Source organism: Drosophila serrata, unplaced genomic scaffold (assembly GCF_035046125.1).
Source record: "Drosophila serrata isolate PLE 108 unplaced genomic scaffold, ASM3504612v1 contig_382, whole genome shotgun sequence".
NCBI classification, from domain to species: domain Eukaryota; kingdom Metazoa; phylum Arthropoda; class Insecta; order Diptera; family Drosophilidae; genus Drosophila; species Drosophila serrata.
This window is the reverse complement of record NW_028257280.1, coordinates 9,466,935-9,493,668: the sequence shown is the minus strand read 5'-3', so window position 1 is coordinate 9,493,668 and position 26,734 is coordinate 9,466,935. Positions and strand designations below refer to the sequence as shown.

The 26,734-nt window shown below is 38.5% G+C and overlaps 5 protein-coding genes and 1 long non-coding RNA gene across 10 annotated transcripts; 3 read left to right on the top strand and 3 right to left on the bottom strand.

Annotated features, from left to right (window-relative positions):
- Positions 1 to 7,081: 7,081 nt before the first annotated feature.
- Positions 7,082 to 7,631, top strand: VhaM9.7-d (Vacuolar H[+] ATPase M9.7 subunit d). The gene has a single exon (XM_020962015.2). The coding sequence runs from the start codon at positions 7,200 to 7,202 to the stop codon at positions 7,464 to 7,466; it is 267 nt and encodes an 88-aa protein (XP_020817674.1). The 5' UTR covers positions 7,082 to 7,199; the 3' UTR covers positions 7,467 to 7,631.
- Actn3 (alpha actinin 3) lies at positions 7,628 to 12,310 on the bottom strand. The gene is made up of 2 exons (XM_020962014.2): positions 11,951 to 12,310; positions 7,628 to 11,893 (listed from the first exon to the last, which is right to left on the bottom strand). Exons 1-2 carry the CDS (start codon positions 12,141 to 12,143, stop codon positions 7,689 to 7,691), a joined length of 4,398 nt encoding a protein of 1,465 aa, XP_020817673.2. The 5' UTR covers positions 12,144 to 12,310; the 3' UTR covers positions 7,628 to 7,688.
- A 136-nt stretch (positions 12,311 to 12,446) lies between these two features.
- On the bottom strand, positions 12,447 to 16,295 carry AhcyL2 (Adenosylhomocysteinase like 2). The gene is given in 8 exon segments (XM_020961498.2): positions 12,447 to 12,548; positions 12,609 to 12,633; positions 12,635 to 12,729; positions 12,944 to 13,187; positions 13,250 to 14,235; positions 14,342 to 14,411; positions 15,669 to 15,729; positions 15,846 to 16,295. Coding segments are annotated over 7 exon segments (1,518 nt in total). The 5' UTR covers positions 15,720 to 15,729; positions 15,846 to 16,295; the 3' UTR covers positions 12,447 to 12,501.
- A 1,763-nt stretch (positions 16,296 to 18,058) lies between these two features.
- Positions 18,059 to 23,198, bottom strand: LOC110190869 (uncharacterized). 5 transcript variants are annotated; one of them, XM_020961521.2, is made up of 3 exons: positions 22,748 to 23,198; positions 19,421 to 19,469; positions 18,059 to 18,661 (listed from the first exon to the last, which is right to left on the bottom strand). In XM_020961521.2, the coding sequence occupies exons 2-3, from the start codon at positions 19,431 to 19,433 to the stop codon at positions 18,390 to 18,392; spliced, it is 285 nt and encodes a 94-aa protein (XP_020817180.1). In that variant the 5' UTR covers positions 19,434 to 19,469; positions 22,748 to 23,198; the 3' UTR covers positions 18,059 to 18,389. The 5 variants fall into 5 exon arrangements, with proteins under 5 accessions (XP_020817180.1, XP_086697132.1, XP_020817181.1 ...); XM_086841006.1 differs by lacking the exon at positions 22,748 to 23,198 and adding an exon at positions 21,276 to 21,664; XM_020961522.2 differs by lacking the exon at positions 22,748 to 23,198 and adding an exon at positions 21,284 to 21,664.
- On the top strand, positions 19,952 to 22,513 carry LOC147642616 (uncharacterized). Its single transcript, XR_015273481.1, has 2 exons — positions 19,952 to 20,090; positions 20,149 to 22,513. It is a non-coding gene; the product is annotated as an uncharacterized LOC147642616 (long non-coding RNA).
- LOC110191214 (uncharacterized) lies at positions 22,977 to 26,695 on the top strand. The gene is made up of 4 exons (XM_020961980.2): positions 22,977 to 23,337; positions 24,961 to 25,273; positions 25,334 to 25,765; positions 25,827 to 26,695. Exons 2-4 carry the CDS (start codon positions 25,224 to 25,226, stop codon positions 26,200 to 26,202), a joined length of 858 nt encoding a protein of 285 aa, XP_020817639.2. The 5' UTR covers positions 22,977 to 23,337; positions 24,961 to 25,223; the 3' UTR covers positions 26,203 to 26,695.
- The last annotated feature ends 39 nt before the right edge of the window (positions 26,696 to 26,734 follow it).

Sequence of the window (26,734 nt, the reverse complement as noted above, 5' to 3'; positions counted from 1 at the left end):
GATAAACGTTAAAAAAGCTTTTTGAAATATAATTTTGAAATATTTTATACAAGCTCTTTTTGGCTTTTGAATTTATTCTTGTCTAGGAATTGGACGGAGTAATCTAAATAAACCTTTAAAGTATTCGAAACCACAATTAACCTACAATATTTTGGTTATTACAGGTTTATTATGGTAGTAACCATAACATTATAATAATTTAATTATTTATAATATATATTTTTTTAAATAATACAAAATAAACAATTAATATTACAATTAATGTATATTATTTAAATGGACATTATATTATACAGAAAACATCGCACAACTATCGCAACCTCACCCGTCTGGCAACGCCACAGCAATCCGCACGCCATTATTTATTTCCGCATTAAGCCCCGCCCACCATTACTGTCGCCGAGCCGAAAACAACAACAACATCAAATCGTATCTGTGTGTCCGCATGAACTGCAACAATGTTGGCGGCCATTTGCGACACAGATACATCGAGATAAGGTGGTGGTTGAAAGATAAAGAATTGTGTTCCGCGGGGTAGGGAATAAGGGGTGGTGTGCGTGGCTCCATTTTGCGGAATTGGATTAAGCGGCGGTGGTTCTTAAGTGCCGCCATTCCCGCTCCCCATTTGCCGTTATGCGTCGCGCAGGGGTTTACGGCCGTACGTGATCTTGTTGAGCAGCAGAGTTCCGTGGGAAATTTCCCAGATGCCCTTTACCGACGCTGCCATAAACGGAAACGGGCAAATCGCGACCGGAAATCTGTTTCATCCCTTCGCCAGTTCCCTCTGTTATTGCCGGGATTTACTACAAATAGTATCACGCACTCCCGGATAGTGGAGACGAATTAAAAAGGGACATAAAGCCCGGCTATGATAACATTGTCATCCTTAATGGGCCTCGAAATGTGATTGAAGGCAAAACAGACTCTATGATGTATGCAGAGTGACAGATTCCACTCCTTTTAAATGCAAATTAATTACATAAAATATAAATGGGCATTTCCGTGGGATTCGGCAATTCATGGACATTGAAAGTAAAAAAATCGTACAACATTAAATTGTAAAGTTAACTTCATCCACAAAAGTTAACTAAAGAGGTTTTAAACCAAAGGAATAGTCGTGCCAAGTGGTAAGAATTGATGATAAATTAACGATGGAGTACTGTACCCAACACTCCTTTCTTAGAATATAAATATACATTTTTAATGTAGCTGTGGTAAAAAGAAGTGATATTTCTTATTGGATTTCTTTTACCTTTTTCAAATTATTAAATTTTGGTTTAAATTTTGATTAATGTTGGAAAACGTTAACATACCTTTACTACTAAAAAATTGCCTGAGTACATCTTATTAATGTCTCATAACATAAAAAGTTAAGAAAAAAGATCTTCATATATCCTTGAAATTTGTAACTGAATTATAGAATCGAAAAGGAAGTCATTTATAAGCATAAATAATAATTTCGGGATCTTTGAATTGATGTTTTTGTATGACGATTTTTTTCCGACAAATCAAAGCTTAAAAAATTCATAATTAAGTCAAAAAAGCAGTAATTTTAATTCGGAAAGTTTTCTCATATTAGTTTTTGTTTGGCAAATAAATCTGCATACTCAATATAAAATTTAAAAAAATTATTTTTTTTCTGAAATTTTTGACAAATTTTAACTATTTTTATTTTTAATTTATGAAATTTCGGAAATTTTGATCAAATCTTTTTTCTTTAGAAGATGTCTGGAACGACTCGCTTTTTCATGCTGATAAAGAATATATATGATTTATAGGGTCGGAAATGACTCCTTCATAGCGTTACAAGCTTCTGTCTAAAATTTGAATCCACTGTAAGGGTATAAAAAGGCGACATAAAATAGGTATGATTGTGTATTGGTTACAAAAAAGTCATTTTAATATATTGTATTACCTATATATTACCTCTAGGACTTTTTTGGTTTAATTTAAAACATCAATATTCATTAGAAACTAGTCATTCATTTGCTAGGGTAAAAAAATATATGCTGAGTGTTTTCACCAAATTTGCTAATATTAAAAAATGACCGAAATAGCATTCATGTTGTATTTTCATTATTATGTTTTTAATAAAGTAATAGACCTAAATTTTAATTCATTAACGTAAACATTTGAGAATTTTGAAGGTTCAAGAAATCTTGTTTTACATAAAAAATTTCTACGAAAGTATTGTATGTTTTGTGAAAAACCTTCCCGGAAGCCATTTGTTATGTTCATTAAACTATATTTTTTTCTATGCAAAGGTAACCTTCCTAATAAACCATTGTGTTTTATTTTACAATATCGATTTACTTTAGGATAGCAATTTCTACTCACCCAAGTACTACTCAAATGCAAATCAAGTTTTATTTGATGACATTTGAAACTAAGATGGCTTCGATTTAAATCTCAAAACAGGAAATCGTGGGAAAAGTCACTTGCCGCCGGCTTCCAATTGGAAAGGTGATTTTGGATCGCTATTACTTTGATACTTGACAATTAGATGCAATAATTGATAATGACGGGATATATATATTTGCCACCGGTCTCGCCCGATTTAGTTACGATTTGATGATGGCTATAATTTAAAGCACACAGTCATTGGGCTGACGCGGAACGTTTATGAAAATTGCACATTAAATTTTTGTTTGTGGCCCAATAGTCTGTCAATTACGGGTGTTATAGTTCCCGTTCTGGTTTGTTGTTAACGTTAAATGTTAACGCTGTTGTTATTGCTATTGTTGTTGGTTTATTATTTTAACACTTTCGTGAAAGAGCGCGCCGAAAGAGCCAGCTTTTTGGATGTGACTGCGAGGTGCGGAGCGTCATCAGCCGAGCGCTGAACACTGAACTGAATGGTGTGCGAGTTGTCCGCTGTCTGTGAATCGCTGTTAGTTTCCAGGAATCGCAATCGCATGGCACACTCGCACACCCCACACACACACTCGTTCACTTACACAAAAAACGAACAACGAAAACGACGCCGACGCCAAGAGTCACCCAGTCTCAAACCCAAAGCCAAACCGAAAGCGATGCCAATAGGGTTCTCTATGGGCATACCTCTATGGCATACACATACTATGTACTGCACCTAGAGAAAATTAGTACAAATTTAGCCTTAAAGTATTCAAAATTAATCTTAACTTATACTCTTTAATATTTAAGACATCAAGCAGTTCTTATTTGAGTAGAATTATCATGATATATACATTTTTTGAAAGGGTTTTAAACACACAAATTTACTCCATATGAACTTCCTGTAATCCTTGCTCAAATTTACTAAATTAAAGAGTGTTTCCCCAGCTTAAATTGTTTGTTTAAGTGTACAGGAAAATCGGCAACAACTGCGACCGTGACGAACCAACGGGGGTTGGGGGCCTGGGGAAAACTCCGCCTTCGGTTCTCGGTCTCTGTCTCGGGATCATAAATAGTAGATAAACAAATAAATAAAGCAACGCTAAGGGTATGAGATATATGACGGGCATATATCTTCCATATCGAACTGACACACGCACCCCAAAAAAAGAATTCGATATTCTTCGATTTCGGTTCTTTCTGTGGGGGTTGCACTCCCGTTCCAGATACATAAATTCGCCAGCGATAGGAATCAACCACCGACCGTTGACGCCCTCGTATCAGTCACATGTATCCGTTCGTATCAGTGTATTCGTATCTGTATCTGCGCAGTGCGCCATTCTAGACGGGGGAGCAGTACCAGTCACTTGCTAAAGATACAGTCAGAAAAATCACAAAAGAATATTTAAATCGCAGGCTTGGACAATATAATTTATTATTAAATTGTTTATTAAATTTATGGAGTTATTTATTTCTCAGTTAGGAATACTTATAATACCTTTAAATGCTATTAATAATTTAATTATTCATATGTTTCATATGTCTAATTGTCTAAATGTCTAATTCCTGGTCCTTTCCGTTTCTATCTTTAATTATACATTATTTTTAACAATTCAGAACATCTTTATAAGGATTTTCTTTGAGTGTTTACTAGCGGATATGTCAAAAATCAATCGCCATCGGCGGATGCATTTTATCGTGCGCAGACTCCATTTTATGAAGACCAACGATTTTGGGGGTAGACGCCCACATATATCTACATATATATATCATTCTTATTTACTTTCCCAGCACTCTTAGGGATCATAATGCTGGACATTAATTCGCAAATGTTGTCCAGATAAAGATACGACCTGCCGAATTAAGTTTGACCCTCAACGAAAATGAAAGTCTTTCACATGAAAGAGAATAATAATTGCGAAGAGCTAAAGGACTTTGCCCTCAACAGAAAATTTGCATTAAAGTTGTCAAGATTTAGATGGGTTAAATTTAAGATTGTAGCTTAATAAGAGGGTTTTGTTTAAAAATTTCTTTAAAAATATAGTTGGTATCCTTTTAATCACAATATAAAAACACCAAAAGGGGGTCAATGGCTGCAGCACAAAGTAAAGAAATTATTTTAGTTATAAGTATAATAAATTAAATTTGACAACAGTTTCAAAGAACTTTTACTATTACAAGATCAACTTTAATATTTCTTTTAGTTCCCATAACTTAATCTATAAAAATCCTTTTGTAAATATAAAACTGAAAGTAAGTCCCCTAATAAAATCAGCTTCCTGCCTACCGATTTTCTATATTCTCAGCCATTATGAGCATAGGAATAGATGTGTGAATGGAAAAGCCAACAAAGGTAAGTTCCCGCACAGCAAAACGGTCACTTTTCCAAGCCGTTATTCGAGGGACTAGAAAAGGGGGCAAGGTACATATGAGAGAGATGTTGGGATGCGGGGAAAGCGCCACGGTCCAAAGAGCCGACACGACGCCTGCCTGAGCAGGTGTTTACCTGCGAAATGGAATGTGTTGCAAGCTTTGTGTTTCGGTGTGACCCCTGGCACTTCCTTGAGACCGAGCTGGGCCAAGGCGCTAAGTGGCTGCCCAAACAACGCGTGCTAGTGTCGTACGACTAATCCAAATTGTTAAAATCTTCTCCACACCCAGCACTTCTATGCGAAGGAGAACAAGTACGCGAAAATCTGGTAAGAAAACAGGTACTACTTCTCAGTTTGGCTTAAAGTATTATGGGGGTTCCCTTCCTGATGTTTTGAGATACATTTACATGTTAAAAGGTATTCGTTTCCTTATTTATTAAACTGCTCTCAATTCCTATTTAATTGAGTTAAAGCAAAATATATATTCTACAAATTAAATATCCAATTTGTGGTGACTTCGATGAACTGTCCAGGTATAATTCCTGTAGGAATCGTATTGCAATCAGCCAAAAATTCCAAACTGAACAAATCAGTCACGGTCTTGTTTTATTTCGAGTCAAATATTTTGACGGTTCGTCAAAGAAGTGACAAGACAAACCGACAGCGGCACCGGAACCGATAACGCAATGCCCCAGAATTTTAGGTTTCGGTTTTGGGTTCGGTTTTGACTCTATTTCTTCTTAAGTGCCGACCGTGCTAAAGGGGAAATCACACATTTTGGCCCGATTTGCATTTGCTTGCGACTCTCCAGAGTTGAGACTCCGTTGGCCAACTGGTGATTTACGATCCTAAATCGAAATCGATCTTGAGGCATAGAAAACTCGAACCAAAACATTGAAAGAATGTATTCAGTTTCAATCTGAAGTCGAAGTGCGAAGTTGATTCCGAAAGTAGCTACTGTTTTGGGTTCTTTAAGAATTTGAATTATTTGTTTTGGATGTTATAAAGGAATTATTTAAGCCGGTAGTGGAAATAACATATATAAAATAGCTCTATGGAAATATGTGTACGAATTCAAAAAATGTTTTATTAAAAACAAGTCTGAAAAAATCATTGTATCTTTAAGAGCCTTTAAAATAACAATAACCTTTACATAAGATTTCACTTTGGTATAATGACTAATTAATAATCTTTGCCAAAAAGTAAGTTTTAATGTTGAGATGGGTTTTAGTTGCTATTTGAAATCGGGTATCGAAATTGTTACCAAAAGTAGCTACTGTTTTTCATCCTCTATAAGGCGATGGCTCTCCCCCGCATCAAAATGGAATTAAAGATGGCCATTGCCGCGAAATAACCGTTGGCTTGGCACCGGACGTCTTGATACTTATGGCGAGAAAATGGAAAATTCGATGTCGCCATTAACATTTATTGCTACTTTGGGAAAACTCGATTACACCACACCACCACCACGAAGCAGAAAAGAAAAACGGCTCACCGAAGCACATTGCATTGCCATTGCACAGCCGCCATTTTATGAGGCGCGCCTGGGCACTTATGGCATCATCAGGATGCGAAGGAGGGGATGGATATGGATCCTGCGAGGATGAAGGATGCAGGGTGGAGGTTTGCAGGAGAGCCGGAGAGCTGGCAGCCCTCGTAAAACGGATTTTTCGCTTAGTCAGGATGCGTGCAGCAGTTTTATGGGCCATCCTGGCACTCGGAAAATGTATTCAGTTCAGAGAAAGCAATTTATCCATTTTCCGGATAGATTTAGAAATTTTTTTTTTTGAAATGATTTATTATCCTTGAAGTAGTTGGATTTTGACGGGATGATAGGATTTCTTTAGTAATTTCTTAATTAATTTCTACTTGGTGTTACAAGAATATCATTATTTACTTTCACCTTTCAAAGAACATTGTGATAAAAAACTTAATACACTTATAACAAGTTTATCTTTATTTAACTAATTAGAAAATATGTTAATAGTTTTTTAAGTTAAGATATATCACTCACTCATGTACAAAATACTACAACGCTTTTAATGGCACAAAAGTGAAACAAGTGCTTTAATTAAGAGCCAAAATGTCACTTTCAATAATAACTTTCAAAACATGAAATCAAAGAAGAAATGTTTGTCATTCTCTCACCTAAGATGCCTTAGTAATATTTTAAATTAAAATCTATGAAGAATATTGTCCTATTTTTGTCGAAATATCCTTTCTCCCAGGAATAGATTTCTGGCAGCACTGTTACAGTTTTCCATTTACAACCTTTGCGCTCCACTGCGCCTGCAGCCTCCGCTGGCCGCCATAAAATATCGAAATGTTCGCAACCATAAAAGTTTATGAGTGCGCCGGCACCCAAATTGGGATTGGCAGGAGGCAAGCTCTCCCGATCCAGGGGCCAGGGGTGAAAGTTGTCACAACTAGCCAGTTTTCGTTGCCAGCTGCTGGGACAAGCTCCCCCCGGAAATGGATAAGAATGTGGTCTTTGCAGTTATCACCATATTTTGGTTACTCTTCGCCGTCGTCGGGTATCTGATCTCCTTCTGGTACGAGGAGCGGGGCGTGATCCGGTGCTGTGCCATTGCGACCGCCGTGTGCTGCTACCTCGCCTGGCTGGTCACCTTCCTGATGCAGATGAACCCGATGATTGGTCCGCGGGCCAGCCAGAAGATCATCTTTGGCATGATGAGCTACTGGCCCAACTCATTTCTTCATGATGAGCCCGATCCGTGATGTCACATTACTTTCCTACATTACAGTATATATTTCATGTTTAAATTTTAAGCCCAGAGTGGAATTATCCTACATAAGAGTATAAATTTCATGTTTAAATTGTAAGCCCAGAGTGGAATCGTAATTCATGTGTATTTGACAAATAAAGAATTTAGTTCAGATAAATTTATAAAATGGAGAACCATTATATATTTTATTAAATAAATAAAAACAATAAAAACATCATTGTCCGAGCCTTGGCTCCAGGCAGCGCTGCAGTTCACATACGAATGTATAGACCTTGAAGTAATCTGGTACCTTCTTCAAACACACCTGGACAATGTCCACTTTGCTGTTCACTCCCAGGGATTTGGCTGCATTGGCACCGCATAAAAGGGTTTTCCTTGGCGACTGCTTGGTTAGACGGTTCTCTGGGTTAAAACGATCTTCAATTAAATCCTTGCGGTATGAGTAAATGATGGCGACCAGGGCACGACCATTGCGCCAGGACTCGCTGAACTCGTACAGAGGAACCCCATAGTCTCTCGTTCTCTCCTGACACCAGCGGAGCAGCCGCAAACGATGGTCCCCAAATGTTTTTCCCACAGAAAAGAAACTTGAAACTGATTTTGGCTTCTTGATCTCAAGACTCCGGTTTGCAGTAGGTATTATCTCGGAAACTGAGTTCTTGAGGGACTTAAGCCACGAGTTTGATTTGTTGACTGAGATAGAGGAGGAAGAAGAGGGGCTCGTGAATACCATGGGATTGTCTGTCCTAACCCATAACTCATGCAGGGATGTCGAACTTTCGGATACCATTTTTCTTTTAACTTCTTTCGGGAGTGACAAATTGGATGCCGGCAGGTCTTGTCCACTTTTCCTCCTTAAATCACTATCGGATCCTGCCAACGCCATATTGGATTCCAGTTCATTTAGGTTCTCCAATATAATATTGCTATAGCCCTGACTCCAACGCTTGTCTATCTGGCTTCTCAAGACCGACACGTCATCCAGGCCCTCGATCCTTAATTTCTGTGGGGTTTTCCTTTTTTCTGGCTCGTCTTTGAATATAAAATCAGAAGACGTGGACACTGTCTGAACCGTGGGCTGTTCTATCGGCCGACTCTCGGTTCTCAAATTTGTTTCACTTCCGTCGGTCTGTAGCAAGTCCTTGAATCCGGTATATGATGATGTAAAGTCCGCCTGATCCATGGAGTTATCTTTCTGAGATTGCAAAACCTGCAGGTTTTCTCGACTATCCGTCCTCAAAGTTCTTTGACTTTCAGTGTTCTGAATGGAATTATTAAACACCACATCGTATTCCGATTCCGTCAAGTTGCGTATGATAAAATCGGAAGATATGGAGCCTGACTGAATCATGGGCATGTCTTTCTGGAACTGACTCTCGGTTCTCAAAATTGTTTCACTTCCGTCAGTCTGTCGCAAGTCCTTGAATCGGGTATATGATGATGTAAAGTCCGCCTGATCCATGGAGTTATCTTTCTGAGATTGCAAAACCTGCAGGTTTTCTCGACTATCCGTCCTCAAAGTTCTTTGGCTTTCAGTGTTCTGAATGGAATTATTAAACACCCCATCGTATTCCGATTCCGTCAAGTTGCTTATGATAAAATCGGAAGATATGGAGCCTGACTGAATCATGGGCATGTCTTTTTGGAACTGACTCTCGGTTCTCAAATTTGTTTCACTTCCGTCGGTCTGTAGCAAGTCCTTGAATACGGTATATGATGATGTAAAGTCCGCCTGATCCATGGAGTTATCTTTCTGAGATTGCAAAACCGGCAGGTTTTCTCGACTATCCGTCCCCAAAGTTCTTTGGCTTTCAGTGTTCTGAATGGAATTATTAAACACCACATCGTATTCCGATTCCGTCAAGTTGCGTATGATAAAATCGAAAGATATGGAGCCTGACTGAATCATGGGCATGTCTTTCTGGAACTGACTCTCGGTTCTCAAATTTGTTTCACTTCCGTCGGTCTGTAGCAAGTCCTTGAATCCGGTATATGATGATGTAAAGTCCGCCTGATCCATGGAGTTATCTTTCTGAGATTGCAAAACCGGCAGGTTTTCTCGACTATCCGTCCCCAAAGTTCTTTGGCTTTCAGTGTTCTGAATGGAATTATTAAACACCACATCGTATTCCGATTCCGTCAAGTTGCGTATGATAAAATCGGAAGATATGGAACCTGACGGAATCATGGGCATGTCTTTCTGGAACTGCAGGTCTTGTGCACTTTCGGTAATCCAACCTGATTGGCTTTCAACACTCTCCGACCGCGGCAGGTCCTTGAATAAGTCGGAAGAAGCGGAGACTGTTTGAATCACGGACTTTTCTATTACCAGATTTCCGTCGTTTTGCGGCAGATCCTTGAATAGGGCATGTGAAGATTTATGGCTCCCCTGAACCTGCAGGACTTGCGGACTCTTAGTCGTCGAACTTGTTTGGCTTTTATCTTTTTCCAGTTGTGGCTGGTTCTTAGTAATAAAATCAGAAGAAGTGGAGTCTGCGTAAATCAAACTCTTTTGGCTTTTATCTTTTTCCGGCTGCGGAAATTCTTTTGATTTTTCTTTCTGAGATTGCAGGTCTTGCCGACTCTCCATCCACAAACTTATTTTGCTGTCCATATTGTGCAAGGAGCCTACAAACGCCTCATCCGTTTCCGTTTTGGACATATTCTTGATTATAAAATCGGAAGATATGGAGTCTGTTTGAATCCCTTGTGTATTTTGTGAATATGCGATCGTCCAACTCGTTTGGTTCTCAACCATCTGCGGCTGAGGCAGGTCCTTGAATAAGTGGGAAGAAGTGGGGACAGTCCGAATCATGGGCTCGATTCTCATATTTGTTTCATTTCCCTCGTTTTGATGAAGATCCTTGAATCGGGGATTTGAAAATGTAAAGGTCGTCTGAGATATAGTATTTTCCTTATAATCACATAAAAACTGCAGGTCTTTCGAACTTTCAGTTGTCAAACTCGGTTGGTTTTTATCTTTCTCTGGCTGTGGTAGTTTCCTGATAATAAAATCGGTAGGCTTGTAGCTTTTCTGAATCTCAAGAGTACTGTGTGAACATGCGGTCAACCAACTCGTTTGGCTTTCAACTTTCTCTGGCTGCGGCAGGTCCTTGAATAAGTCGGAAGAAGCGGAGACTGTTTGAATCACAGGCTGTTCTATTACCAGATTTCCGTCGTTTTGTGGCAGATCCTTGAATAGGGAATGTGAAGATTTAAGGCTACTCTGAACCTGCAGGACTTGCGGACTCTCAGTCGTCAAACTTGTTTGGCTTTTATCTTTTTCCAGTTGTGGCAGGTTCTTAGTAATAAAATCCGAACAGGTAGAGCTAGAGCTGGTCTGAATCAGAGGCTTTTTATTCTGTACCCACAAAACGTTAAGATCTTCCTGACTCTCCATCCGTAAACTTTTTTGTCTATCAACTTTCTGAAAAGAACCTACCATTGCTACATTGGATTTGAGCTCCGGCAGGTCCTTCAGTAACAAATCGGAATGAGTGCATTCCATCTGATTCATAGGCTGGGCTTTTTTAACCCACAAAACCTGCAGATCTCGATCTCCGATGTTCTGATACGATCCCACCAATGCAACATTGGATTCCATTTCTGATAGGTCGTTGAGTACAAAATCGGAGGAAGTGGAACTCCTCTTAGTCCGTAGGTTTTCCTCTATCTCGGTTGTCAAACTCGTTTGGCTTTTATCTTTATCCAGCTGCGGCAAATCTTTAACTTTAAAATCTGAGCAAGTAAAACTCTTCTGATGCTTGGAGTTGTCCTTCTGAATATGGAAATCCTGCAGGTTTTCGGGACTCTTCATTTTTAAAGTTTTTTGGCTTTCAATGCTCTGAAAGGAACCCTCCCACGTTGCATCGGATTTTTGTTCCATTAAGTTAATGAAGCTAAACTCGGCAGATGTGGAGTCTGACTGACTGTCTTTCTGGAATTGCTGGTCTTGCGAACTTTCGGTAATCCAGCTTGACCCTCCGTCAACTTCCTCCGACTGTGACAAATCCTTAAAATGCCTTCCTTTTGACCAGCAGTTGGAGATCTGGTGCTGACTATCAAAACTATTCTTAGACAGTTTGGACGAATAAATGTCCGTGGCATCGCCTCCATCGCATCTGATTTTCTGATGATCTTGATGTTTGGAGCAATTCTTGGAACTATCTTCAATTTCGCTTCTTCGTTTGGCGGTCATTTTCTTAAAGAGCTTCAGGTTTTGGTGTATTTCCTTCGGTTCCCCTTGTACCTCATTATCCCCCATATTCTCTTTCATTGAGGATTCTTTGATGATGTTGTCAAACTGGGCGATAACCGCATTCATGACCTTTATGAAACAGCGCTGCACCTCTGGAGTTACCGTGTCTCCTTCGGCATGGCATGGCACACTCCTAAAAAGAAATCCCAACTTTATGCGAGCTGTGGATAGAAGAGTTCTATAAACACGGATCTGTGGTATTTCCTAGGCAGACTTACATTCCACCAGGACTTTCGAGGTATGACTTATGATCTGCTCACTGTACATTCCACTCTCAACGATTGTGTTTCTTAGGTCTTTCATCAATTGTATAGTAATGGCCATACAGGCTCTCATATGCAGCTCATCCGGTTCGGTATCATTCTCCAGAAGCACCACCGCATTCTTAATTTCTGACATAAGAGCCTGCATCTTGGTGTTACTTATTGTTTATTTTAATTTCGGAAATGGAGTTCAAGACTTTTTCAATTCCTTAATTTAATGTACATTTTTTGTCAGAGTAAAATTTTCCCTACCAACACGCCATGCCTAGTGTACACTGTTACGTTCAGTTTTCGAACTCTCGACTAACTGTAACTGACTTTTCCGGAAGCGCCCCCTATATATATATAAGTTTCTATAGCAAGCAGCTTGTGCTTGTGAACACATTAACGGTATTTTTATTTCCCTAAAATTAAGTGGGAACTAACTATATTTAAGATTTTCAAAACAATATTTTTATAATTTTTTATTTTTATTTAGTTTTATTTTTTTAAATAATATCAAAAAATTACAGAACGAGAATAACAGGATACAACATGAAATACTGATTAATATCTGAAAGCAAAGAAAGTAATAATTATAAATGCATAGGGGTAGTTGAACTTTTAAACTTACCTGTAGTAATTGGCTTTAAAAGGCCCGGCCTTGTTTAAGCCCATGAATTTGGCCTGCTCGTCTGTGAGCTCCGTGAGATGCGCATCAAAGGTGGCCAAATGTAAACTGGCGACATACTCATCTGAAATCGGGAAGAATAAGGAGAAATTATGCTATTAAAGGATCCCCCACACTCCTAAGAAAAACCTCTCAAATGATTGCCTACTTATTGGGGCTGGCCAAAGGAGACATTCAAAAGAGACTCCAATATGGCTGTGATTATTGTAATATTAATTCGATTGGGTTGATTTTTGGTATGTGGTTAGTAATAAAAATCTTCCAACTATAAAACATACCCATTTTCTTTGGCAGCAGATACACATCCGATTTATACCTTCCCGGTGCCGAGAACAACTCGATCAGAGCTAAGGCCTGGGTAGAGGAGGCCACCGACACCACGAACGAGGAAATCGTGGAGCAAGAGAGATTCACCAGCCTACCCTCGGCCAGCAGGATGATCATTCTGCCATCTGGCCAGATGATGTGATCCACCTGCGAACGAACCCTCTCCCACGTCAGCTCCGGCGTGTGCAGGCCATTCTGAAATCAAAATTGAACTATTAGAAAAGTTATTCCAGGAAACGTAATCCTCCTTTTCTTACCACATCAATCTCTGAGCAGGAATGACCCATATTGCACAGGATACAGCCGTTCTTCATGCGATTCATATGGTCGCGGGTAATCACATTCTTGTTCCCGGTCGCCGTGACCACCACATCAACGCTCCGGATAACCTCGCTGAGTCGTACCACTCGGAATCCATCCATGGCCGCCTGCAAGGCACAAATGGGATCCACCTCCGTGATGTACACTATGCAGCCCTGACCCTTCAGCGACTGGGCACAGCCCTTGCCCACATCCCCATAGCCACAGATCACAACCTGTTTGCCGCCAAACATGATGTCCGTGGTGCGTTTCAGGCTGTCCAGGATGGAGTCCCGGCACGTATAGAAGGTATCGAACTTGTTCTTGGTCACCGAGTCATTGACATTTATGGCGGGAACTGTGAGTTTGCCGCCCTTGGAAAGCATGTATAGCCGATGGACACCCGTCACGCTCTCCTCGACAATGCCTCGAATGGATTTAAAGCATTCGGGATACTTTTTCAACATCAAATGGGTGGCATCGCCGCCATCGTCCAGGATGAGGTTAGGCTGCCAACCATCGGAGTGAATGCATCTGTCCAGGCACCACCAGAATTCCTCCTCCGTTTCTCCGCGCCAGGCAAAGATCGGGATGCCTGCCTCCGCCAAGGCGGCTGCCACGGCATTCTGCGTGGAGTAGATGTTACAGGCCGCCCAGCGAACTGTGGCACCCAGCTGGATTAGTGTCTCTATCAGAACCGCGGACTGGGCATTCACGTGAGTGCAACCCACGATGTGAGCGCCTTTTAAAGGCTTCTCATCCTTGGCCCGCTTTCGGAGCATCATGATGCCCGGCATCTCAGACTCCGCAATCTCAATCTCGCGCCTTCCAAAGGCACTCTTCGAGATGCTCTTCACGCAAAAGTCGGTCCCGCCGGCGGAGTTGCGTTGACGGTTGTCCTTCGGCGAGATCTCTTCCTCGTCAGAGCTTCCGGTGAAACAGGCTAATGGGGGAGATTAATACATTACATTTTAAGACTTCTCCTTATTTAAGATGTTAATAATTAGATCATATAGGGAAGATTAATCTACTTTTAAAGGATAACTTACTAGAACTGAAGGAGCAGGTGGAGACATCGGAAAACCGGCGAGCCTCTATGCTGGACTTTTTTACTGCAGTCTGTTGAAGGGAAAAATAATTTATTTCAGTTAAGATAAAATATATTTGCAAGCACGAAAGTGGATCTGCCTTATCGTATTTAAGCAAACAAATTTTTTAACCAAATTTTAAACAGAGAATGAGCTCATTTACAGTTTTAAACCAAAGATTGAATTTAATAGGCCATGACTTTATAATTTATGCGGTTAAAAAAACGTTTGCTTATGAAAAACATATAGTTGCTGGTATCTAAGCTTATTATTAACACTATCTTAAAAGGGTTACCCTAGCTAAAAATATATATGCATAATAAATATCCCATCTAATCAGTGATAATAAGGTATGATAATAAATCACATTTCCATAATTCTGTTTCACATTCCAATTAACATATCTCCATTGGATTAATCGATTTCGCACTGCATATAAATCAATATATATTATAGTAGAAACCGATCAGATGGGCGCGAATTCTGCGCCATTTCCAGCGAAATCTAGATTTTAATGCAAAGAAACGCCAAGTGGAAAAAGTTGGGCACTAATTGGCGTCATTTAGCATACCGGCGATAATTCGTCGCGCCAATTGATTCAGGGGAGATATACATGTATATGTTATGAAAACGCGATTCTATGGATCCAATCCAGAGCGATATCCAAAGTGTATGTAAACACAGGCAAGAGAATTAATGAAATCTACGATTGTTGTATACCTTGTGCATTTGCGTCTATTGTTGTTTACATTTCCAAGACCAGGCCACATGGAATAAACATGCCCTTGTATTCACAACATTATAATATATATCTCTGCGAACTTAATAAGCAGATATATGCCATGGACCTGAAACCCTGAGAGATCTATCTTTAAGTTACAACTCGGAACTATGCGAAAGTAATAAATTTAAGTTTTATCACTGCAATTTAGGGGGGCAATGTGCTATTATATTGAAACACTTTATAATAAAAAGAGGTCTTTATAAATACAAATCGTTTTGGAACTCTTTGTAACCTTTTAGAATCACCTAATTAAATCGGCTACACTGAATTCGTTATGCTATTACTTTCACGGAGGGTATTTAAAGATTCGAGGTGATTGTCTCGCCTTTATTTGCTGTTCCGAGAGCGTCTCTGGGGGCTTTTGTTTGTTTGTCAAGTTTGTCACGTGCTGTTTTCAGATTAATCGCCAAGTTCAGCGATCGAAACGCGTTTTTACCCAGCACAGCTCATGCATATTCAGTTCAATATTCCCATTGTTAGTTACTTTAGTTGATTATTAATTACCTTATCGGCCAAACTCAGATCGGCAAACGTTGTCTCTGGCATCTTGGACATCTTGAAGGTACTAAAAATAGACAAAGTAATTAAGAAATAAAACCAACAATTGAAATGAAAACAAACAAAAGTGTTGTCAGTGGCAGAAATTATTCAAAGGCAAGAGAACGACCTTCGGGGACTTACATTTAGATCGATTCAAAACAGGTTCTCGACTTTGTTGGGTTTTTATTTTGATTATTATGTGTTTTATTTTTGTTTCGATTTTCTACGTTCTGTGCACCCCGGAGACCAGCTCTAATCGGCCAGTGCAAGTGTTGACAATATCACTACACTATAGTAGCTCCTATAGTTTCGCGGAGCAGGAGAAGTCACAACGTCAGTTCTGGCGGAGATCAGGCGGCTGACTAGCGGCCAGAGTTGCGAATTCAAACGAGATCGCCTCTCGATCTCGTTAAGATCTCTTCTCTGGGGCTGCTTTGTTTGTTTTCTATCTATATCTGGGACGATCAGAGATCGGAGATCTGTGATCGGAGACTGGTGATCGGTGTTCAGTGATCGTTGGTTGGTTTTGGGAAGCGGAATCGAAGATCTCCGGAGCAGACGACCGCTCTCGACTGGGGCAAACAACAAACTGACTCACGGGCCAGGGTTTATGAGATCGTATAGGAATAAAGAAATACGGCAAGTAAAAAAACGAATACAGAGACCCAGAGAACCGAAACCGAAACTAAAACCGAAAACACAACAAGACCACGGAGCGCGAGTTCAAATAAAAGATCGCCACATTTACGAGAACCTTATCAAGCCGCCAGCTCTTATCGCCGGGGTTCACTCTCTCTCGCACATCCCCCCCCAAAACACAGCCGCTTATCATGATCCAACTTCACTCTGCTCCTACGACTGTGTCAGATTACGGAAATCAATTGGGACTCTGACGTAGACCTGGCAGGGCTTCCATGGCGGATGAGTGGAATTCATAAATGCAGAAATTCCATTTTATGAGAGGTATACGTACTTTAAAGTGGGCCTGCCACTGAAATTAATCTATTAACTTAAGGGTTAACAATTAAAGAAATTGTGTTTACAAGTGTCATTATTCCCATTTGGTTTTATATATCTTATCTATGTAATTTTAGTAGTGCACTGTCGCTCTCCCATATAGGTAATAGGTCTATTTAAAGATATTGGTTGGGTAAACTGCATTGTGATTCCACTATCAAAATAGTATTATAAAAGCTCAGTGAACTTTAGAATTCAGTAATTATTCGGTTATTATTAAACTTTGTTTAGATTGTTTAATATGTTAAAACCTCGAGACCTTTCTCGTTATCACTATTAATACTTTTGCAGGGTATTATAATTCTAGTCAGAAGCTTGTTGTGCTATGAAGGAGTCATTTCCGACCCTATAAATCTATCTATTCTATCTAGCTAGCTATCTTAGGATTTTTTTTTTTGCATCGTTTAAAATGTACAAAAAAAAAATGCAACATTTTCAATCTCTTTAAATTTTAAATTTAGTATTCCGATTTACTAACCTATTTAAAACTAACATAGGAAAGCTTTCCGAATTAAAATTAATGAGTTTTTGTCTGATTTACGCGATTTTTAAAACATTGGTTTGTCGAATAAATTGTCATATAAAAATATCAATAGGTATTAATGTAATGTTTAATTCAATTGCAAACAGGGTATTTAACCCTTGGCTTCCCGAAAAAAGTACCGTTTCTTGTTCATAAAAAGGGTTGCCAAATATAATTTAATTCTTTTTTATATGCTTTACAAACGACTGGATATTAATACTAAAAACTATTTAAAGTATCTCTCAAATTCCACGAAAAATACACCTTTAAGCTTGTGATAATTTACATATTTAATTCCCACTAAACTTAATTGGAAGCACACTATATCCTATGCAGATTCCAATTAGTTTTCCATATAGTTTGTCTGTTTAACCATTCTAGTTCAGGGGTTGCTCGTTAACTTTACCCCCATTCATTGTAACGTGCCGTTCGGCCATTTTTCGCCAACGTTACCCAATGATTTGATTGCAGACAATTTTATGGGATTTTCGTGCGCTTTTAGCATGGCCATAAATGGGGAAGAATTTTAATCAAGACACTGTCAGCGAAACAGAAATTACGACATCAACCCTCATCCTATGCAAGGGATGCTGGGTATGGTTGCGGGGGATGATTGTTCCCTTGAATTGGTACAGACTCTATAGGGGTTGAAGGATTCATTGTGTGCATCCGAGGGTCTAATTGGTCACTTTCAATTCCAAGTAATATTTCAATAAGAAGTGCGTGGTAAATATTTATTATACCGGCTTCTGTTCGAATTCTTATGATCGTGATCGTGACCTTATTGCCGTCGATTCAATATCAAAATACATGGTTTTTTTACAGGCAAGTATTTCGTTTATTCCATAAACTATCTTTGTGATCTTTCGTTGGAGCGTTTACCATGCAAATAAACTTATGAGAATTTACACATCCTTAAATACAATCCAATATGTCAAAGTCACATTCGCCAATCTATTACACCGCGAGTTTTCCAAACTCTATTGCTTTTCTTTTTGTTTTTCTTTTAAAACCACACAGTCTATTTACAACGTACGAACTATTTACAATTAGTTAAATCTACGCTTGTTTATATACAAGAGTCTACTTAATACCGTCCAGGCTGTAACTATATACAAGAAGCTAATGCCTTTCCCATCGACCCTTCACATCGATCCCACCCTCTCCATGAGATACCAAGGCAGGAAGACGGAGGCGGCAACCACGGCCACGCAGGTGGCACACAAGGCCACTGTAGCCGAGAGGCTGGTCATGGAGAAATGATCCTCCTTCTCGTCTAGCTCCTCGTGCGGATGCTTCTCGAACTCCAGGACCTCGACATCAAATCTGAATCGGACCTTTGACTCCGGCGAGTCCTTGCGCCACACCAAATGGCCAGAGGATTCGCGACGCTCCAAGCTCCATTTCGGATCGTGAACTATAAGAGGAATAATTAAGAACAAGCTAAGTTCGATAAAAATAATATGAATTTACACATAAAAATAAAAACACTCAATTCAAAAGTATTTTTATTATATGAAAATTTCTTCAAAAAATCAAAGTTTTAAAAAACCATAACTTTTCCAAAAAATCATTAATTTTGATTCCGAAAAGCTTTCCTATGTTAGTTTTAAATAGGCTAATAAATCTGCATACTACATTTAAAATTTAAAAAGATTCAAAAAATTTAATTTTTTTTTACAGTTTCAACGATGTAACCCCTTATAAAATTTTGAAAAATTTTAAAAAACTCTGAAGATGACTAGATTGATTCGCTTGTTGATGCTGATCAAGAATATATTTATAGGGTCGGAAGCTTCTGACTAAAAATATAAGTCATTTTTAAATCAGGTAAATATAAATAACTGAATGATAAATAAAATGATAGAAAATTATGAAATTATTTTAATATACAAAAACAATTTTTAGAAATATATTTTAGTTTAAAAATACTCTGCCAAGTAATCATATAACATTGTTCATTTGATTTTACTTTACACAGTTAATAAATATTCCTAAAAGTGTGCTTTAAAATATAATAATTATTGAACAAAAAGGTCACGATCGTTTGGTGGCATTTAAGCCGAAAGCTGTAGAACAAGTAATTTTAAGAATTGTTGTTTCGAATCAATTGTTCGGCTGGCAAAGTACTAAATGCATTCATGTATCTCGGTTTCGTAATAATTTAAATATTTACCTGATCCAGTCATTGTGCCTTTTTCGGAGAACGCTTTGAACTGAGAACCCTGGAATAGCACAAAAAAAAAACAAATATCATTGAATAAATTAATTGAAAAGCATTGCGTAGAATTAATTATTTGTTATTTTATCGAAAAATCTGCTGACTAAGCAAGCGTTCTAGGTGAAGTGCAAGCATCTAATTAGCATTCCCGGCACACGAACTATTAGAGCTCACACTTTCCGTCTGGGGATCGGAATTAAAATGGAACACGGCGGTTAAGTGTCTGACCCTGTCCTTCCGTATAAATTGGACGCTGCCCGGAGCGAAGCTATATTTTCCCATATATATTTTATATATACTCTGTACTTTACAGTTGTGATATTCCATTAACCCGGCGTGCGCTGACATAGACTTTGAGTCGACTGAAATTCCAGTCCGCATGGACTCGGATTCTCAGACAACCAGGTGGGGAAGACGCCACCTGACTTTATACTTTTTCCCTTGTTCGCACGTTGCTGGCATTGATTTTATTTAATTTTTTTTTGTTTTTACTGTTTTTGTCATGCGAAAATGTGGTGCGACGACACTCGAGGGCATAAGCCAAAAATCAATCACGACTGACACTTTGCACAGGCTGTCGGAAAACTTTATCACCTGAGGCAATATTTACTTATAACCTGTAAAGGTAAATATTGCAATACTGATAAGTTGAAAGTGACCAGGAAATTGTATTTCCCTATTAGGTAATTACCAAAGAATGGCTTATCTAATTTCTGCGTTTTATTGAGCTCGGTGGTTCTTTACAAAATAACAAAGTAGCTACGACGAAATTTATGGGTCTTGGAAAATTGATAAGGAGGTTTGGAATGTATTTTTGGAAAGGTTCTCGTACTTGGTATTTAAATATATTCATGAGTAAAAATAATTTTCAATATTTATTTAAATAAAAATATGGGTTTAAACCTATTACGAGAATTTTGGGAACGTGGATAATTGTTCTTTGCTTTATTTTGCCATTTAAAATTATATCTAGTCAAGTTTATCAATCAATTTCCATATTTTTGTAAATTACAATTAGCTAAATGCCTTGAACCATGACTATATTAAATATGGTATAATATATATTAAATTAAGCGACCTTGCTTATTCGTATATCCCAGCGATAGGCTCGACTCCAATGTCAAAGTGACCAATACGATAAGTTGCGGACTTTAATAATAATTTCCACTATCCTTATCTTTTAGTTTACGTGATTTATATACTATATATTTATATAATTATTTATAGGAAATAGCTTAAAAACAAAAACAGATGCGCTAATGAAAACCCATAAAAAAAAACTCCATAGTTTGCATGACGCAAACCGAACGGAAAACAAAAATAAACGAAATGAAAGAAGCAACAAACAAAAAGATATATATTTTCGTACTGACTGCCTAGGTACCCGGTACTTGGCACATTATTTATAGATATTTATCTCAAGCTTGAAATAGTACAATAAATCAAAATGAAACAATTAATATAACCCACTGCTGTTTTCCCAAGAAAATAAACAGAGGAGGAATAAGTGTACACCCTGCAGAGGTAAGAGGTATAGAAAGATCGAAACACATGCTGGCTATTGGTTTTTGAATGCGGTTTTTGCATATTTTACTCGGTGCTCGTATTCCGAAAGCGACAGCGAAAGGTCGCATCACCAAATTAGCATTCACGCATTGTGGCCTGCCCTTGAAATTTGAGCATTACGACAGTCCGTCCACAAAAGCAATTTCGTTCTCGAATGGTTACATTAGCTCCACACACGATCTATTTCATAAGCTTAGAACTTCCGTAGGTCTGACTTACTAAAAAAAAAGTGTCTAATATTTACCGACTCACTTCACTCTGCTGGAGGAACACTAGACTAGCACCAATGTCAGGTTTTGCCTGTCCCCGATTTTAGCACATTTCGCTAGCTAATGATAAACGTTGGACTTGAATGATTTGCTCGCACGATCGACACAAAAAGTGATTTCTTGATGGACTTTGCACAATTCTTGATGGGGTGACGAGGACTACGACAGTATTCTGCATTTATACAACGCTTAATAACGAATGCCCTGGGTTTTGAACGCGTTTTGCATCGCATAAAGACTCATGCCATCTGATGTATTGGTGTTTTTTAATTGGTTTTTCCTATTTTTGTTGCCGCCAGTCTCTGATAAGATTCACAAAGAAAGAAACGCCAACGTCAGCTGAGCACTTTTAATCAATGAACTCACTCGTTTCGCAGATGCCCATTTCCACTTGAGACCCAGATACAGTGGAAACTGGAAGGGTCTTACCTTACAGGGACTTAAATACTCTTTTTAATCATATTTCCTAATATTTCTTGAGCTTGGAGTATATCAAAATTAATGTGGATCTCTTCATTGGGCAAAAGTGGTCATGACAAATGAAGTTTTTTAGCCAAAAAACCTGCTTTGGCCAATGCCATTATAATATGCACATACTCGTAAATTGCGCAAGTTCCACGCTTCACTGTTAAACAGTAAAGCCACTGAACTAAGACAGTGAAATAGTTTTCACAAATACGAAACGTAATCTAATACAAATCAGCATTAAAATTCACTGGAGGTAAACACGAGCCAGAAGGCGAGATAAGAGCGAAAGACCTCTTTCGTTGAATTGATGATGTATGTCTGTACATACAGATGTACATCGTATGTTGTCAGTTAATCAATAAAAACATATGTGGGGCTATCAATGTATAGTGTGGGGATTCAATCACTGTCAGAAAATGTAGATTTAAAAACAATTTAGTTAAGAATAGAATGAAATCTAAAATTATTGGTTGTTAAAGATTTAAAAGTGGCATCTGAAGCTGATTTATTTTTATTAGTTTAGGAATTAGGGAAAAGTTATCTAACTATTCAACTATTATATTATTATATTACAATTATACAATTTCTAAATCTTCAAAAATAACTGAAAATAGTTGAAAGAAGATGATCATTTCAAAACAATCTAGATTGTCTTATGATAATTAAAGCAAACTTCTATAGATAATCACATATATAGTTATTTAAAAAATTAAAAAACGAAACAAATCTTTATATATTATTAAAAATATAATATTCCTATGACCTATTTTAATTGAAATAATCGCTATATTTTCAAGATACTTTGCCCCTCTGTGTATGAATCGATTTTATGAGCTTTGGGTGGTATGGGGCAAGGTGGTGCCACTGGCAACCCGAGTAATCAATAACAAACTCAATTTTGTTTTTGTTATGCTCGCATGTGTTCAATTGCACATTTATGTAAAGCTTTTGTTATAGTTGTTGTGTTTTTGGTTATTACCGCTGCTGATTTGAAATGAATCGACTCGACTTGCGACTCCTCGAGGCCAAAAGCACCGATTGAGAATTAGTCAACAGCTGTGCACTGCCGCAAAAAACGCACACACACAACGCACACTCTCTGAAAAATCGAATTCGGATTTGGATTCGGATTCCGACTCGTACACGGATCGATCTTGCAAGCTTCGCGTGTTGGCCGCGCGCCGAACTATTGGGGTCTAGAGCAGGGAGCAGACTGAGCGCCACGCTCCAGCCGGTCGCAGTAGCTCGGCGAGCGGCAGTACCAGTGGGGGAGCCCATAGCTGGGGCCATAGTACCGCCGAGAGCGAAAGTCCGCCGCGCCCCCATATTTCGTTTTGCGCTCTTGCCCCTATACCGCTGTATATCGTATGATAGTATGGCATAGTAGAGACATGGCTCTAGCATCGGGTTCGAGTGCTTTCCGAGTACTCATAGACGAATTAAGTTAATGAATGAGTGAGAGTGGGTTGTCGGAGCAAAGCTTACAAATCAGCCTGGACATATCAGATCACACAATCAGTAGTGGCCACAGGGGGGTCTCTATAGATTGATCATCTTATTGAGCTCTGTGTAAGTATAGGCCATTTATATATAATATAGAAAAATTTATTAGAACTTAATCCAATGATTACCTATTTACCAATTTAAAATCAATGTAAATTTAAATTAATATTATATATGTATAATAAAAAACAAAAGCTTGAACATTTTTAACTTTAAATTCAATCTAAGAATGACATAAATATGAAATTTTATTACTTACAATTAAAAATACATTATATTATTCGAATTATAAAATTGCCATTAAAATTGTTTATCTCACATATCTTATCGATACATAATGGTACCTTAATAATAATAATATACTTGTATAAAATGTATATATATTTAAGACCCAATTTACAATGTTTTTTTTTTACTATGTTTATCCTAATTTGCTTGGCAAAAAATCAAACCTTAAGTCATATTAATTAAGTACATCCGGCTAAAGTAAGACTTTGATATAGATTTATAGTAGATTTTATTTAAGATTTAATTTACTTTTTGTTTCAGTTTTACACGAGCTCAGAAGCCAGAACAAGATTAATAAAATAAGAGCACTAATGTAAATGGTGAAAAGCTTGAAAACTACAGAAATCTCACATACACAACATATTTTCACGTTTTCTTTATTTTTCCGGCTGACAATCTATATGTCAACACTTCCAGCCCATATAATCCAAAACACACAAATCAATTTAATGCTTTCAAAGCGTAAACAACATTTAGATGTAAATATGTAACCCTATATGAGGAGATTTACTGTAAATAATGGTAAACATGAAAATAATAAAGCTATTTTTAAAGCACCATCGTTTTGGTACCCTTTAAATTATTCCCATTTTGGGCCACGTAAGTGTAAGAAAATTCATGGAAGTAGTATTCATGCTTATCACTAATGCGAAGTTCATCTGATAATAATACAAAGTAGACACGTTCTGGTGAAATGGGGGAGTAGCCGAAGATAAGAAGTATCACTTTCACACCCTCTCTAGAGGTACTCGAAATAAGGTAAGAAAATTGTCAGGTGAGTAATTAATTTCTACTCCAAGCAAGCATATAAATTAGCATACCACGTCACTAGATAATTCCTTTGCAGGGTATCAGCATCAACAAAGAGAACACAATAGAATTTACAGTTCCTCGTACTTACTTTGTTTTGTTGTTTTAAACCTTTGTCTTACATGTGTTTGTGCATTCTACTTACTAATCTTAGTGCACTGAACAAATTTAATTTTATTTTATTAAATTTCACAAAAATATTCCAATCAAAAATTATCTATAACCATTATTTATACATTATTTATACGTATATAAGTTTATTTATTTGCAATCTTTATTATAGTCTCCATAATCTTTAGTTTTTAATTTTGTTCGAAATTAATAGTCCTTTGTTAAATATGTTGATTAAAAACCAAAGACTTTTAAAGCCTTTACGTAAAATCACGATTTGTTATTCATTTCCTGATAACGAAGTATTTACAAAAATTGTTATTGACTATAGAATGTTTATAAAATTTTTAATTAGTTTTTAAGCTGTATGTATTCTAGTAGTTATATTTATATTATTCACTCTTTACATTTATATACATATTAAATTAAATAACAATTATTTGTTGCAATAAATTATTTTATTATTTTATTACTAATAAGAATATTTCCAAGTGTTCTTTGAGTGCGCCGAGTAATTGTGACCACCGAGATGACAATTGTTTCAGTACATACACACACTCACACCCTCTGGGTACTTGTTTGCTTGGAGAGCGGAAAGACTGAGATAATCTCCGCGGAGCGAGAATCAAGTGTCACTTTTTCCTCAGTCTGGCACTGACGTTGGACCAAAATAAAGACAATCAGACGGCCTCCGGCAGCCAGCAGAACAACCCAATCCGAAGACGACTGTTGCTTACCCAGTTATGAGGATGTCTGGGACATCCACCTCCGAACGCTCCAACTCCGAAGACAGGTGAGCATCTCGGCACTTACCCTAAAGTGTCCGCTATAATCGGTAATATCCCTGTGCCAGTCCATCGAATCCCTGCCTGACGGAGGTGCTCAGAACCTGTGCCAATATTCAGTCGCTGGAGAGCCTCAACTACGAGTATAACGACGTCTACCTGACCGGACCCAGTGAGGGCAAGATGATCTCACCAAATCCTTACTCCTTCAGCGGGAACATCTCCACCAGCAGCTGCCCCAGTGAAGATGTATCCTTCACGGAGAGCATACTCGAGGACAACGGGCGTATATCGCTGGCGTATGAGAACCTAAAGACAATTCCAAGGCGATTGGCCGACAAGCTTGCGGCACAGACCAAGTTCCTCGATCTGAGTCACAACGATTTCCGAAATCTCAAATTTCTCTCATTCTTTGAGGACCTGGACACCCTCATCCTGGACCGCAATGTAAACCTGGACATCAACACATTCCCCTACTTGCCGAGTCTGAGGATCTTGTGGTGACTAAATGAATCTTTACATGCTCTTTTAGTTACCATAACTTTCATTTTAATATTCCAGGATCAACAACTGCGATATAGCCAATATTACTGACTGGATACACCGCATCGAGCGGCAGTGTCCTTCGCTGGAGCAGCTCTCCTGCATGGGCAATCCTGGTATCCGCACTGTCTTCGGTAGTCAGGGTCCTCGGGACTACACCCTGCAGGTCCTGCCACATCTAAAATACCTCGACGGACTGCCGGTTTGCCTGAACAGCGGGAGTGGAGGGCACACGGCGCTCTCCTCGTCGCAGGGACACGGTCAGGATTCCACCAGCAACTCAGAGAAGCCACATACTGCACCCGCTCTCACCTTCAAGGACTTCTTTCGTGTGAAGCATTCAAGGAAATCGCACAGCGGACGGACCTACGCCAACGGCTCCTCCACAAACTGAAGTCCACTGGCGATGGCTGGGTGGGAGGGGTATTCTGTAGATTGCATTCAGTCCCATTGTTGGACTATTTTTAGCCGTCCGCTGGACTATCAGCGCTGCCCTCGGATGCCCTGCGGTCGTCGATTGCACCTACAGTACGATGCATGGAAATATATACACATACATGCCATGAACCGAGTGCACGTATATAAATATGCAGATGTATGACGATGTTGGACATGCACGAGCCTAGTGAGAATTAATCTAGTGCATTGAAGCAATTTTTACAATAAAGCGAGTCAATGGACTCATGAGATGATCAACAGTGGGTATAGTATAATGGCACCTATCTTCTGAGTAAATATTGTGCTCGTTTTAACAGCATTGTGAATGCCGTTCAATGTCCGATTAATGTTGCATCAATTCGTGTGCCTGATTAAGTGTGCTCTTGTTTTCGAAATGGAGGTCACCCAAAAAGATATAAAATAAAGTAAGCAGTAAATTAAAAAAGCAAGCGTTGGGTTTTCATTGCATCTCAAGGGGTGTGAAAGGA